This window comes from Phyllostomus hastatus, unplaced genomic scaffold (genome assembly GCF_019186645.2).
Source record: "Phyllostomus hastatus isolate PE091 unplaced genomic scaffold, TTU_PhHast_1.1 phas_contig_86, whole genome shotgun sequence".
Lineage (NCBI taxonomy): Eukaryota > Metazoa > Chordata > Mammalia > Chiroptera > Phyllostomidae > Phyllostomus > Phyllostomus hastatus.
This window is the reverse complement of record NW_025333977.1, coordinates 6,707,627-6,723,588: the sequence shown is the minus strand read 5'-3', so window position 1 is coordinate 6,723,588 and position 15,962 is coordinate 6,707,627. Positions and strand designations below refer to the sequence as shown.

Genomic DNA, 15,962 nt, shown 5'->3' with positions numbered 1-15,962 from the left:
TAATTTCTTGCTCCCTCTGGTGACCATATGTGGCACTTCAAGTTCTCTGGTTCTGTGGTGGCAAGCCACCCCATTCTCGCTTGTACTCTGCAGCCACCAGCCATTCATCAGCCCGACTCTTGGGGAAAAAAATAACAGTACCCGGGAAAGCCCTCGGAACAGCTGCAATGTTGGAAGCAGGTTGCACCTCTCTCCGTCCATCCTGAGGGAGAAATTTTGAATTGTGCACCATCTCCCAATTATGTCAAGACATACTGACCACAGCGAGGAGCCCCTGTTCCTCTTTACTCTCAGCCCCCCTCAGGCATGGGAACTATGCTGGTTCCATCAGTGCTCCACGTGAGGCCAAGAAATGAGCCCCTTGGGCAGCCCATGGAAAGGCTACAATGTTGAACGCATGCTCCACTCCTCTTTCCTTCCAAGTGAGAGGTAGGGAGCCAAGACCAGATGCTCTCCTGGTGTGGATCTGTGCTGGCTTGCGGGAGGAGCTCGCAAAGTAAAATGAATCTGGTCATGTTGCCCATTTATTTCAGTGTTGTTGTTCTTGGCTTTCTGCTCACTGGGGGTACTGCAATCCCTTCCTTAGATTCTAAATTTCTCATGAATGTATTATCATTGGTAAATGGGTGTTTCTGTGGGGGAACAAATGCTAGGGATTCCTATTCTGCCATCTTATATTTCAATGTATTTCTAGAGATATTTGAAACTAATTTTCATATGACTTTAGGCTAAAACGTTATGCTTAAATTATATGGGGGAGGACCTCACAAAAAACAAGATTTATTTATAAAAATTGTTTATGTATTCTTACATGTTTAAACTTCAGTCATCTTCAAAGTAGAGTCATCCCTTGCTATATCACGGTTCACTTGCTGTGGCTTCCCTGTATCGCAGGTTTTAAAAAACCCGCTCTAGGGCACAGGAGCCTGTTGATGGGCCCGTGGAAGTCGGGTTTCGCTATTTTTGGTAAAAAAAATGCTGAACCTTCAGCGTGGTGTAGTCAGGTGTGCTAGTAATCACCCATCATGAAATGGGCAAACGTGTTCAAAGAGTCTTCAAAACAAACTCACTGAAGCCGAACACAGCCTCTCACACCACCAGCTCGTACACTGATACAGATGGGCCCACCCTTCAGAATATAATTCTGTTGTTTTAGGGCATCTTCCCTCATACTTTATTTGCAGCATAACAAAATTGAAAGAATATGTACATGATTTAAATATGCAAATTAATAAAGTCAATTTTTTAAAATTTGCATAACTTAATTAAAAATTTTTGAAGACCAAAATGTCACTTACAAAATGGCTCAGTATGGGATATATCATTATTTCCTCATTTGAAAAAGTTTTAAAACAAGTTACTTATAATTTACATTGTAGTCACTTACTATATTTCAGGATTTTTAAAACTCTTACTGAGTATTTACTTTTAAAACAAACAACAATGAATAAGGACTTTTTTAAAGTACATGGGTTTTGATTGGTTGGTACCCCCTTAGGTGGAAACCCCATGTTATCCATTTCCTTTGTAGTTGATAGTTATATACTTAATTGTCTTGCCTACCAGAAATTGTGACTTAAATATTTGATCAACTTATTCATTCATACTGTCTAGTACTTTGTAAGCTCTAGCACAACTTTTTGATAGAAGTAATAAATTAATCTAGGTAGCTGACACTGTAAGAGAATAGAATGAAAAGTGTGACAGGTTCACTAGAAAGTTTTAATTTGATATTTAAATATAGGATTTGGGTTTTAGATATTAAGTTTGGTGGAAAGGTCTTTAAGACAGCTTCTGTCACAACTCCACACATCCCTGAAGTAGCAGGAGAAGAATGTGAACAATCTGAGTGTTTTGGAGGTAGAGCAATACTCCCCTGAAGTCCTTGGAAGGGAAGTGGGCCGCAAGGTGAAGCAGAGCAGGGTGATCATGTCTGAACTGGCTGAGGACTGAAAGGGCTGCTAACAGGAAAAGACTGAGTTTTCAAAGCCACGTAGGAGACTGACAGGTGGCCTGGCCTCTGAGGCTGGCTGTGGAGGATGCCGGATGAACAAGGCCTCCTGCCCAAGCGTGTGGCAAGCTTGTTTTTTTTAGTAAATTATCAGTAATCCCTTGGCTCAATTAGGAAATTGTGTACATTCATCACAAATGTAGGTAATTTTGAAATTCTAAAGGTCATTGTTGGAAAATGTCCATTTGTAGCAAGACCTCAGTTTTGGCGAACACTGAATTAGAATCCCGATCAGGGGCTGGGATTTAGTCTTCAGGGAAGGAGATTGAGGATCTTGTAATGACAATGACTATCAGGGCAGGATCAAAAGACATCTGAACAGAAACACAGGTTTTTGAACCTGACCAGTATTTGCTACGAGAGAGGTAAGCTGAGAACTGTCATCAACATCTGGACCTCAATCCAGAGATCAGGTTCCGCAGTTGTGGAGTGGATTCTGGGACGTGTACGTTTAAGTAGTCCAGCAGAATCCTGAGGGGCTCTCAGGTTTCAGGGCCACTGGAGGAAGACAGGTAGATGTAAGAGATGCCACACTCACGGGTCACTCTCAGGTATATTAAGGAATCATAGGAGGCTGGCAGGGGTAAAAGGAGATCAGTGTCAGAGGCAGCAGATCTTCCCAGCCCAGACTGAGCAAAGGAGAGCAAGGCAGACGGTGGTGCTGCCATTTACGTAGATTCTACCTGTGTTAGGTCAGTGCAGGGGTAGGGGAGTGAGCCCGCTGGTGAGCACTTTAGGGAATCCAGCATCAACACTGAAGAAGACAGAAGAAGAAGAAATGAAGAAGGCTTCAGGGATGATTTCTGTTCTTTTAATTAAAGTTTTGGTGTTTCCAGAACTTTATATATACATAAATCTTCAAGTAATGTGGTTTCAAAATGTGAAGCTAAGGGATGCAAGAGCAGCTCCCTAGGAACCTTTGTGCTCAAGAGTCCTTTGCTCTTTCAAAATAGGTGATTGAAGGTAGAGAGAGAAATGAAAACATATTTTTTTTATTTTCTTCTGATTCAGAAAAGCACAACTCACTTGCAAGAACAACACAGGAATTAATAAAAGTAAGATTAATTAGAGAATATAAAATCTGATGTTTCTATAATATTAGACATTATAGTTCCTTTCTGTTTTTTTTGAAAGGAATGGGAACTTGTCTAAATTACTTTATGCATTTTGCATTCCTGTTTCAATAGCTAATCATTTTATAGGCCAGTTTTACTGAGCACTTCTTATTTGGCTAAGCACTTCATATTGATTATTCATAATAACGACTTTGGCTTCTGTAGTTAGAAATGCTGAATTCCATACATGTAGAAATTTTTGGTCAAAGAGAATTATTTAGTCATTTGCTTGAGATTTCATGTCTTTAATTTGAAAAAACCAAATTTGAACCCACACAGTCTGTCTCCAGGGCTCACATTCTCAATATTTGATACTCTGCTAAATGTGGTGTTAGCATAATTCCAGGGCTGGCCTGGCCTAGCTGAAAATATAGTTTATTTGCCTTTTAAACATTTATCCATCATTTAATTGGTCATCTTCTAAGCCTGTAGGAAAAGTTATTGCCCTTACTCCAACTTTGATCACCATTAGGAAAAAAAAAACTGTCTGGTACTATGCTTCACTAATATAACAATCCATTTTGGAAAGAAAAAAATAAGCATATGATTTATATAATTAATTAAATAATAATTTAATCATGAAGTGCAGTATTTGTTTAGGTTAATATTTTATATTCTTTGGGTTTTAAAATTATCTACTCACTAATGGTGGATTTTTTTAAAATAGTTTTTTTAAAAATTAAGTAATGAAAAGGAAGTAAAAAGAACAGAACCATACAAATCTTTAATTAGCATAGTAGCATTATAGCAAATGATATTACTGTTATAACAAAAGTACTGTTTTCTGCTTATAAGCCCTGTAAATTTGAACTAGATTTATTAACTGGATATAACAATTAAATTATTTTTATTTGGCATTAATAAAAGTTGAAAGGTTGCATGAATACATCATTTAGGATTCATGTTTTTCCCATTTTCAGAAGTAATTTAAGATTTTTCTAAGGTTTTCTGCGGACATTTAGAGTAAGAAATAGATATTTTTCATTTTACTTATGAACAATGCTAATAATAATTTCTAAATGGTTCTTTTTAAATTTGATAAGAGTGTAATATTGGAATCAATGTCCCTTGAACTGGTTAATTTTTCACTTGGCAAGAATTACTTAGAATTGCCCCTTTATTTTTTTTGATATGTGGAACAAGATTGTATTTAGGAATGAAAAAGTCATAATTTCATAAAATAAGTTTTCAGGTTTGAATTAGTGAGTTGAGTGCTAAAAGGTGCGCAGCAACACACAAGTCACTCCCGCCATGCTGGGCCTCGCCGTAGACTCACGGCGCAGAGACGGCTGCAGGTTTACTGCTTACCAAAGACCCCTGGTGCGCTGTTTTAAATACAAAATCGTATCTTTGGTGCACAAGCAGCATGTTGTGTAGAACATGAAAACAGAGGAAATTATGCTCCTACTTGTATTACAGGGCTTTCATGGAGCTTAGCTCCAAAATAGAAATTATGTAACGAAACAGGATGTTGCTCTTATTTTGATTATTGCCAAATAAATGTGTTTAAAACAATCTTTCCTTCATGCTCCATCTCATCTCTGGGATATGTCTACATAGGAAAACAACCTTGTGAATCTTATGGGGCCATTTCCTACCATTTGTTTGACAAGAACCGGAAGCTCTGCCGTTTAATCTTCCTTCACCAGCTGTTAGACTGATTCTCCCAATTTTCAAGTGAATCATCACAATGATCAAAACTATTTTACAGGAGGTCAGATTGGGAAACCATAATCTCGTCCAGCTGTTGAAAAGAACTAACCGGAATGCCATTTTTCGAAGTAAATTCCATAGAACACATGCACTGAATGCTCTGTGGGGAAAAATGTTCAGGGACTTCATAGGAAACATATATTGGTGGATATTTACATCACATAATAACTTATTTAAAGTGATGAGAAGTTATGTACACTTTTTAAAAATTGTGATGTGTTTATTTCAGTATTTCTCATATTTGAGTAAAAATTATTTCCCCTTAGAATATCTGGAGGAAAACCTGGTAACATTCTTCTGTGAAAAATGCTTTGGTGAACATTAAGGTAGATCAGCCATCAGCAGTCTGATTACTTTGATCACCATAATGATTAGATTGGTCAGCTGAATTAAGAACTTGGAGGTTAAATATATAGCAGCTGATCTAAGTGTAATTCAAGATACAGTGAAAAGGATGTGTATAGAGGGTGGTCCCAGCTCTTATTCTGCCATAACTAAGTCACACCACAGGAGATTTTCAGAGAGATGCTGACATAATGAGAAAGGAACTATTCTGGCATCAGGATGTGTGTGATGTGACATATCATTTCTTGCGACACACAGAAATACACATATGCTGTTTAATTTGGCAGCACCTGATTTGTGCCAACCACAGGAAAAAAGAAAACTTGCTATAGAGTTGAATGAGATGGTTTTAAGTTTTAGAAAGTATCGTTCATAGGACAGAAGACCTTTTTAAAAGGTTAAGAGCAAGAGAGAAACTTCTTGGACAGGTTATCAGTTGGGAAGGCTTTGCTTCATAGCTAATGAAAATGTCAATTGTCAAAAAAATGGATACATCACTAGGGGTGAAAAGACTAATTACATCCGAGAATGACTTTATGACTTAATAACAAGGATTAGAAGATGGCATATTACCGTATAATCCACTGGCAAACAACACTTGATTTAGAAAGCTTTGGATAAGAGGTAGCCTCGAAGGACCCCACAGATCCAGTCAACAAAAATCTTCCATCACAAGCTGTGGCTGTAAAAAATGGCAATTAATGGTAGGCAAAAACAATCTTGGAGGCATTTCTCAAATGAAATGGGATTTAATTTGGTTAATGAACACTTTACAGAACACTCACCACTGAACATGAACTAGGCTATTTTACAAAACTGAAATGATCTGACGGAAGTAGATCTCATGCTTAAAATCATTGGTTATCATCAAGCACTTTTACATACCCCATTATAGAGTCCTTTAGACAAACATTTTATTTCTAAGTACTAATGCCTTAGTATAGTCTTTCGTATTTGGAAGGAAGTAAATATACCTGAATTGTGAACTTCCAATTTAGAAAAATGCCTACTAATATCTTGTCATATTTTCCCCATTAAATTGGAGCTAAAATGAATCTCAAATATATGCAGTAAGCTCTGTGTCCTCCTGAAATAATCAGAATATGGCAGTCATGTGGTCTGTATAACAAAGTGGCCTAGACAGAATTCAATCTATTTTACTTCATTGTTCTTGCCCCTTTTGTATGGACTTGCTATGTAGCTCAATATTTTCATTCAATATTCCTGAATGTCTTGTTTCCATGATTCCTCATTTTCCTCTTTTACAATAATTCTTGTAACACATTTCATGTACATTTCACTACTTCTTTGCAGTGTCCTGTATTACTAGACATCTTTAATTTATATCTGGATCATTTCAACTTGACTAAAATCATCTTGAAAGCTTGCACCAGGACCCACATCCTATAGCATTTTATTTTGTACTTGCTATGTATAGCATGTGCCAAAAAATTTGATTTTTACAATCTTTAGTTTTTCTTAGATTATTTTCTATATACTTAGTTACATAGTTCTGTTGATATAATAGTATAAAATAATGATTCCTAGCTGTGTTCTTTTTCTCCTGGCATGTTCTTAATTCTTGATACACCAGAGGCATTGATGGAGGGTAGGGAAATCAAAGAAATTTATCAAAATTAAATTTCTGCTCCTGGAAGCTGAGCACTTGAATAAGTTAATTCTAAATTGAGGATGGAAAATCCCATTGTGATATTATACAGCAACTCTGTTAGGTTATAAAGTACAAGCTATTATATGGCATCAAATATTTTATATGGGTGAAAAAAGAAATAATAGAACAGCACACAAAAACCTTGGTAAAAATCTAATAATTTTAGTTAGCTTTTAACAATTTTTGGTATAATTTTTATAAAGGATAAAAATGACTTTGGTAAACAAAGTTTTGGATTCAAAGACTTTTTAACAACAATGACCTAGGAATGGGTTGCACTGGCTTATGACTTGATGGCCTGGTTCCCTATGGAAGACAACAACAAAAAAGAAAAACTGAGAACAGAAAAGATAATAACCCAAGATGCAAGGATTAAACCCTGAACAATATGTTACAAACCTCAGGAAAGAGATAAAATTGTGACTCGTTGAGAGCAATAATCTCCTTTTGTATAATCTTGGAACAAACAAAAGTGGCTAAGTCGAATTTATATGATTTCAAGATAAAAAGTAGAATGTGTGACCTTCTAATGCAGAGCTTAATACTTTTCTAGACGCAAAAGAAAATCTCTTTCACTTTCCACTCTGCCCACCGCAAATCATGCCAGATAATTCGGACAATTAATCACTTATCTTCCATGATCATAAAAGTAAGAATACTTTATGTGATATTTTATTTCCCTCTGTCTATCAGTAGGTTGCAGAGGACATAGAGGAGGACCTGGGCCAGAGGGGATGGTGAAGGAGCTGGCATCCTCGAGGCTTACATAAAACCTCAGCCCTCTGCCCCCTTTCCTGGACTGTATGTAAATTATAAATAAACTGCTATTGTCTGAGATTGCTAAGATGGTTTATCACTGTATTTAGCCTGTCCTAAAGAATATGATTTATTTGACTGTTCACTGTTGTAAAAAATTGCTGAGTTTTAGTGGGAAGGGAGAACCTACGGGTCAAGTTCTGCTCTAAAGGGCCTTTAGTAAATGCCTGCATGCAAGTAAAGATGAAGAATATTCCTGAAGGCATTTAAAATAAAATGGCAATAAAATTTAAGTACTTATAATAGCAAAGTTCATAATATCACAGTATTATTATTTCAAGACAGAGGTTTGTGTTAGAGACTTTATATACTTTCTCAGTTAATTTCAGGATATTTCTGGAGAATGGAATTTTACATAAGGCAATGAAGCAGGATAACCTTTTGGAGAAACAGACATAAACCAGCTGTGGCTGAGTAGGGTTACTAGGTGTTCAGGGTTATAGCTTTTTAGACCACCAAGTGCTTTCCAATGCGGTATTAGAAAGAAAATTCGGAATGGGAGATAAATGAACCTCTCAAAAAATATCAGCCATTCTACTACACTACCTGAAATGCTGTCTGTAATGGGATGGGGTTTATACAGGGATGCTCTTAGGACTCCCTGATATCTCCCTCTGCTGGCTGAATATTCACTAATTGTGTGTTTGCACAGGGCATTGGATTCTCCAGGATGCTCAAACCAAACTTGGGTGGATGTGATCTATGTCCATGCATGTAATTCTATTGTGCACAACATAGCAGTATACAAACAATCTATGGAGACTTTTGCCAACTTCCAAATAGACCAGAACATTGGCCTAAAAGCTGTGAGTCAGCATCTTTCCTTCTCACAGGTCAGCTAGAAAGTGAACGTTCCTGCTGATGCAATCCTAATCGGAAGAGAAAAACAATTTAAAGAATTCTTGGTTCAGCCACAGTCAGCTATAAGTAGTGCAAACCTAAATAACTAAAGACTGAAAGAGGAAGCTGTGTGAGGAAGTCAACATTAACGTGACTATTAATAACATAGACTAGAATTAGAGAGAGAAACAACATAGAGAGAGCATTGCTCAATTTTGCATGGAAGGAATTCTCTTGGATTGATTTTTCTGTGAATGTAGATTGATGGACAAGGGCATTCATGTAGAAGAGCTCCTCGAATTGGGGCTGAAGTCATTGGCTTTGGACTCATCATTCAATGATTAAATGATAAATGAAACAACTTATATGCCTGAATTCTAGCTGGATTAATGTAGAGTAATTGATTGATGTGTGCACTTTCTTATTCAAATGTTTGTTCTATTTATTTTTCAAAATACATACACTGCTACTTTAAATATATAAATAATAAAGAGAATTGAGAAAAATATGAAATGGAAATCCAGGGGATTAATAAAGTTAGTGACATGGATGGCAAGTTGACATTAAAGTTCAATCAACACAAAATCTCCAATATATGAAAAAGTAGCAATGCACTTCAATTGTCCTTAACACAAACTTAGAGAATTAATTCAGTTTTAATACTGAGGCTCATGTCATGAATTTACAGTGGCTCTGAAAAATAATCCATGGCTTTCTAATTTACTTTATGACAAGTTGTCACGCAAGATCCATCTATGGTAATTTTTAGATGTGCACCAATATTAATTTATCATAAAAATTATTAACTCCATGCCAGTGAAGACCAAATTATAGGTGTAGTTCATTCTTTGATTATTCAATTTATTTTTATATCCCCCACTTAAAATTATTGATCATCATTATACAGACTTAAAGCTATGTGTCTCTCTGACATACATTATTATTTTTGAAATATAAATCAACATCACCAAAATCATGTATCACCTCATGATGGCACACTTGTATCACATTCTCCCTGAAAAGGTTTTGGAAACTTCTTGAAAACCATAGCAAAAAGCATGTTTCTTTCTTCTTCTTTGAATAACTTAGTTACATAAAATAGATTTTAAAATATTCTGTAGCCTGCACTTTCTTCCAATATGCTCTGAGTGCACTTCAAAGTATGTAGTTAAACTTTGAAGGTTTGAATTTTATCCAAGAACATTTGTATTAGGATTTCTTAGAAGAAGCCTCTTTAGTTGTTGCCTCTTTTTTTTTTTTTTTGGAGTTGGTGTTGGGGAACACACCAACTCCCTGTCTTTTAAAGTATGCATTAAGCGGATAGGTAATTTTAAAAACTTTGGTTGTCATTGGAACATTCATCTTCAATTAATATCAAGCCAGAAGAGCAAAGTGAAACAAATACTGGAAAAGCAAATTATAGCAAATAGTAACTATGGCCTTTGGACGTGCAGGAACTGATTGTGCTCAGGGTCACTGATAACACGGTTCATGAATCATACCAAAACACTACTCAATTCATGCTGGCAATTTAATTTTTCAAGAACCAATTCTAAGTTGGAATTGTTCAGATAGGTCTTTACATTGCTTATCAATCTATTTCTCTGTACGTTTCAAATACTTATGCCATAATCATTCATATATATGCTACTCAGCTATAAAATGAGGAAATAAGTCAGAGTAAATATGTTTAAATCACTTAGAGCCATGTTTGGCATTTAGCAAATACTACTTAAGTGCTAATTAATAATAATAATAATAATAATGCATTAACAAATGTCAAAATTTATGAATAAAACACAGATGTTTTATTTATGAGACTTTAAGATCTTATTCTAAATTGGCTTCCATTATTTACAGAACTACAACTCAAGTACACTTTTTGTCTACTTGTTTCCATGCCAAAAAGCAAATAAAAGCAACAATCAAAATTAAAGTATGGCAATTACTGTGTTGGGGTGGTTAAAATGGAAAACAAAGATTGATATTATGATAGTGAAAAAACATGGAAAAAATCATTCAAATTCATAGTAACTATTTGGGAATAGTTTAATAACTGATCAAAAAAGATGCCATTCTCCTCCTCCATTTAGGATGGGCACCGTCAACAACATCATCCTTTCTGTTATCAACACATGAAATTCTTTTTAATTAATTAATTTCAATTTTGTATAATAAAGTTTAGAAAAATATCAATATAGTTTTTTAAAGATTTTATATTATGTTATAATCACAGCTTATTGTGATATCTTATTCTCCATCAGTTTCTGGTATCTGAGGTGTGTGTATGTTTGTGCACACAGTCAGGATGGACATATACAAACATGGTCTACGTATACATACTCAAGGCCCACATACATACTTGGTCTAGGCCATGTATACTGTGGATAAGACAAGAGATTTTATGGAAAGTAACCTCTCAGGGTGATCTGATCATAAATTCATAACTGCGCAGGTCATGATGGGTAGTCACTCCCCAGGCATATAACTTCTTTAGGAAAAGGCTAATTTTTGCCTTGAGCAAGCCCCTCCATTGTTTCTGGGCATCTAGGTTAACATACCTTTGAACTGCCCCTTTCAGATTCCTCGTTCTAATATGTGGCCAACCTCTCAATCCCTCCTTCTACACAATTGTACTGTTCTGTAATCGCATGCCCGCCTCCACACAGCAATCCTGATGTTCCCTCCTTAATTTCAAACGCATAAAAGACACTGCAAACCGTTATTCTCCAGAGCATTTGGGATCTTGCTCCCAGGCATATGTTCTCAGTTTGGCTAAAGTAAACTCTTATAAAAGTTCTCCCCAGGTTTGGACATTTCTGACATTGACAGTATATATACATGGTCTATGTAAAGTAAGGGGGGAGGGAGAGAGCAGGGAGGGAACATTACTTACCGCAAGTTTTGTTGTCTTCATCAGAACCATCTGGGCAGTTTAATTCTCCATCACAGAATAAATCAGTTGAGATACATTTCATAGCATCAGCACAAGGCCTTGAACCAGGCTGACACTCCACTGAGACATTTCCTTTAGAAGAAAAGATTGAATTTTTACTGCATACCAGATTTAATTTCTTACCATATGTATAATGTTTAGATATTTATGTATTTTTGTCATTTAGGTTTTTACTTATAGACATATATTTTAATTTCTACTATCAATATTTGTTTCATTCAATAGACTCACCATCTGTAAAAATTCAGAATTTTATATCTTGAAAAAAGTTTATTCATAGATGTTAAATATAAACATTTACTTGTTTGATTTTAATCTTGATAAATCAATTCTGCAGTTTTAACATCTGGCTCCTAATGTTTACCCCTCCTAGGATTGTTATATATGTCATATGGGACAATTTATTGGAGTATTTTTCACATCCTCTGCATTACTATAATCATTTTGTTTACTTATAAACATATATGAAAATTTTGTGGCTGAAGTCAGGGTTTGTATTCTGAAGAGAAAATTTGTCAATGAAAGCCATTTTGTGGTAAAGTAAAACACTTAAAATTCCCAGCACGTTGCTACATTGAGTAGTGACAAAACCCAATGAACATTCCCTTAATATTTGTTTGTTGCTTGGGGCAGAGGCTCTGAAGTGTTCTATGCTACAATCTGGTGCAGGGGGTCTGATCGATGTGCTCCTCTCAGCCACTCCTGTCCTGCCCCTGCTCCTCTTCCACATACCCACATATAGAGGTGCAGCAAGAGACGCATTTTACTTCAAGAAACTAAGTTGGAAAACTTAGATGCAGTTCTAAAAATGACATCGTCATATCCTCACCAGATAAAGACATATGTTTTTATGTTTCAGAGCAATGTGAGAATTTGAATGGTTTTTGTCTTGATCAGAATGACAAGGATGGTTTTAAGTTTTTGAAAAATCCTTAAGCTCAATAGCATTTTTTTTTGTTATTGTTCATCTTAAAGCCAGCACTGCAGTGCCATCTGCTGGGTTTTAAAAATACATTTTATTTTGAAATTTCTTCTAATGCCCCATGAAATTAACTGAGAAAATAAAAGTGCTTATGTCAATGAATCTACTAAGGTAATACTGAATTTGGAACATTTATGGATAGGGTTGCTGAGTATATATACAACTAAATTGGACTTTTGCAATAAGCTCCAGTTAGAAAGGATATACATATTGAGAAGTTCATGGATCACCTAACATCTAAAAATTGAATAGGATAAAGATCAGAGCTCTTCCCAAATGACAGAATACCCCCATTTAAGACAACAAAAAAAGAATGATAAAAGTGATATTGAGTAAACCCAAATGCATACTATAACCATTGATATCTGTGAGAGAATCACCGAAAGAGTCCCTCGTCACTGAGTCTGTGAAAGGCAGTGTCAATAGTACTCCATAAATGCTTGCTAAGTAAATAAACAACAGAAAAGCTTTACTCTGGATACTCTATGTCTCATTTTAACAGTAGTTAGTAGAATTCTAAGTATTCAGCATTTAAAAGAACAGGTTTTGGGGTACAGCTAGGAAGATATAAACTTTGTCTGCTCTGATGCTTCTCATGGGAACCTCACTTCCTGATGCTGTGTATCTCTGTTCATTGCCTATTACATTCTCTAGACCCAGCCTCAAAACCACAGGGCAAGGAACACCACTTGGGATCCTTTGATGTCATTAACGATCATTCACTCACTCCACAAGAATTTATTGCATGTTTATTTGTGTCACAAATTTTTAAGGGGATGGAGTCAAAAGGAAGAGTAAGACAGAGACTCTAGGCTCATGGGACTTGGAGTTCAGTGACAGGCTGAGTCATTAACTAATTAGTTTTTAAAGAGATATTTTAAAAAGTGCAGTGAGAATAAGGACTAGGCAATTTGTTTCTTTTTGAGGCAGAGATTGTAAAGATCTCTACAAAAACTGGGTTTTGAAGGATTTCTCAAAACATACCAGGAAGAGAGGTGTATAGAATGCATACATGGTGTGACAAGAACACATAAATGTGTGGTACACAGATGAATCTAACTTTTCTGGATGGTAGGATGTTTGTGAAAGTCGTGCAAGGCAGGGAATGTGGTGCCAAATCCTACAGAACTTACTTTGTTTTGTAAAATGTTAGAAAAAAAATTGCTATAGGCAATGGCATTGAAAATTTTTAGGTATATGTGTGATATGACCAGTCCATGTCTCATTAACACAATTCTGGAACCAAATGGAGAATGACATAGAGAGAGGAGACAAGAGAAGCCATTAGTTGGTAAAGGCGGAAGCTGATGAGGGTTGGAACTCTCACACTAGCAGAGGAAATGGGGCGTGGACTGTTACTATTTTACAGGTAAAATCAGTGGGCTTTCGTGGCCATATGTGCTCCTGAACAAAGGCAGGCAGAGAAGGAGTGCTAAGAATGATGCTCACACTTTCAGAGTTAAATTACTAATGGTCATTAGTCACAACAGTGAATAAAAGAGGAACAGATGGTGGAATTAGAAAATAACTCCAGTTTGAAGTATTTTGATTTGAAAGTGGAAATATTAGGAACTCTAGTTTATTTTGTGCTATATTTCTCAGAACTCAGCTTTATAAACACTTTTCAGCTACCTTGGTCAATGAAGAAAGGAAAGTTCTTCATACTGAAACCAATAAGGAAAATATAAATATAATTGTTATATAAGGGGAGTGCATTTTAGGGTACATTTTATAAGATTGTATTCTTTACCTCTTCTTACATTACACACATATGGCAATAAATTCCAACAAAACCATTGATTAAAAATTAATGGTTATAGAAATTAGCCAGATGCCAGTATTCTAAAAATGACCTTCCATTCTTAAAACTAGAGTTTTTCGACTTGTGGACTACTTTATTTGCCAGTTCATCCCTTAATTTTTGCTTTGTTTTTTCTTTTTTTTGTAAGTCTGCATTGTACTTCTCAATAGAGAATTTTAGGAAAGAAGTAAAATAATTGTATTTTAAGAAAACATTAATTGGTCTGTTTACTAGAAGTTGATCAAATTGCCTGAATATTAGTTACTGCCATTTTGAGTGAATAAAAGACATGCATATATTTTTATATCTATATGGTATTTATTTTGGGGGCATTCTTTTTCTGTGATATTATGAAAACCCACTAATAAATTGGTATTAGTAGAGTTTTGCAAATGAAAGGTTTTAATTATCCATTTATGTTTGTATCATGAAAGATTCAGTAACAACTCAATGTGATGACTGCGGCATGCTCCGAAGTCACAGCGATTTCTAGTGATTTGGGATGAAGAACCTCCTGTGCCTTCCAGGGTAGCCCGTGTTCGGCAGGTGGAGTCTGAAAAGACTGACATCCATCCTTTTCTTCCAAACCCATTATAATAAATGTTACATGCAAGGCAATAATTTGAAAATCGTATTTTGGAAATCTTAGACTTTAATTTTCCTAGTCATTTAAGTGGGGGTAATAATGCTTAGCAGCCAAAGCTGTTTGAGACAAATTAAGCCCAAGAGCTATGTAGCTTACTTAGTAGTGCAAGTAGAATCTGAATCCAAGAATGTCTGCCTCCACAGACCAGGTTCATTTTACCACACTGTACTGGAAAAGTACATATCACTGTACAGAAATTCTCATCTACTTTGATAGAACAAATTTAATCTCTTTAGAAAGACTACGGATGGTCAATCCAAATGAAATTATAGAGGAAAGGTACTTTAACAGTTCTGATATCATGTGCACAGAAATGTCTTGAGTGCTTAGCAGTATATACATGTTCTCTTAAATGCAGAGGAAAAAATAACACTTAAAGTCATAACGCATTTGGGGTCAGGGAAAGGCCCTGTGTTACAGTCCTGAGGCAATTCAATTGAGGAGCACAATTCTACACGATCTTAGCTTTTCTTTACCCAAATTTATGCTTTTCATTAAATCAGACCATTATTTTTCTTCAGTTCCCCGACTCTTCCATGTAGGGGGATGATAGTGAGATTGTATTTTGTGTGAGACTGAGGAAGCCCATGGTAGCCAAACTTTGTAGTTCTGCAGTTATTGCCTACACAGTAAGTAACAAAAGACTGGAACAAGCCGTATGCTACAAACCCTTCAAGCATTTGAACAAATGCCCAAAACAACCCCTCTAGGTGCTCTCTAGCAGCCAAGAAATCAGTGCAATGCAACTGTGGTTCTCATCTCTCTCCTCTAGTGTTCCAAATGGGTTAGTAAAACTTTATGATAATTGGCAATGAAGGCAGTTGAACAATAGAATGTAATCCTTATGGACTTTGTACCCACTATCATATAAAAATTTTCTTTGGCAGAACTTATAATAGTATTAATTCCAGGTATATGATGCATGCATTTGCTGATTTTTCTCAAACTCTGTCTTTCAGGCATGTAAAAATGAGAATAAACTTAACATCCTTGAACAGCATATTCATAATAAATTATGGCTTGGAAACTGTGGTTCTCAAGTTTAATTGCCTTGTTCCCTGCTAT

The 15,962-nt window shown here is 35.8% G+C and overlaps 1 protein-coding gene across 1 annotated transcript in view; it reads right to left on the bottom strand.

Annotated features, from left to right (window-relative positions):
• Positions 1-15,962, bottom strand: part of TMPRSS15 (transmembrane serine protease 15) — a 115,707-nt gene that overhangs the window by 80,899 nt on the left and 18,846 nt on the right. Inside the window, exons 6-7 of the mRNA XM_045851784.1 lie at positions 11,409-11,540; positions 5,758-5,866 (exon numbers count right to left, since the gene is read on the bottom strand). Coding sequence (XP_045707740.1) covers positions 5,758-5,866; positions 11,409-11,540 — 241 coding nt within the window. The remainder of the gene's footprint in view (positions 1-5,757; positions 5,867-11,408; positions 11,541-15,962) is intronic.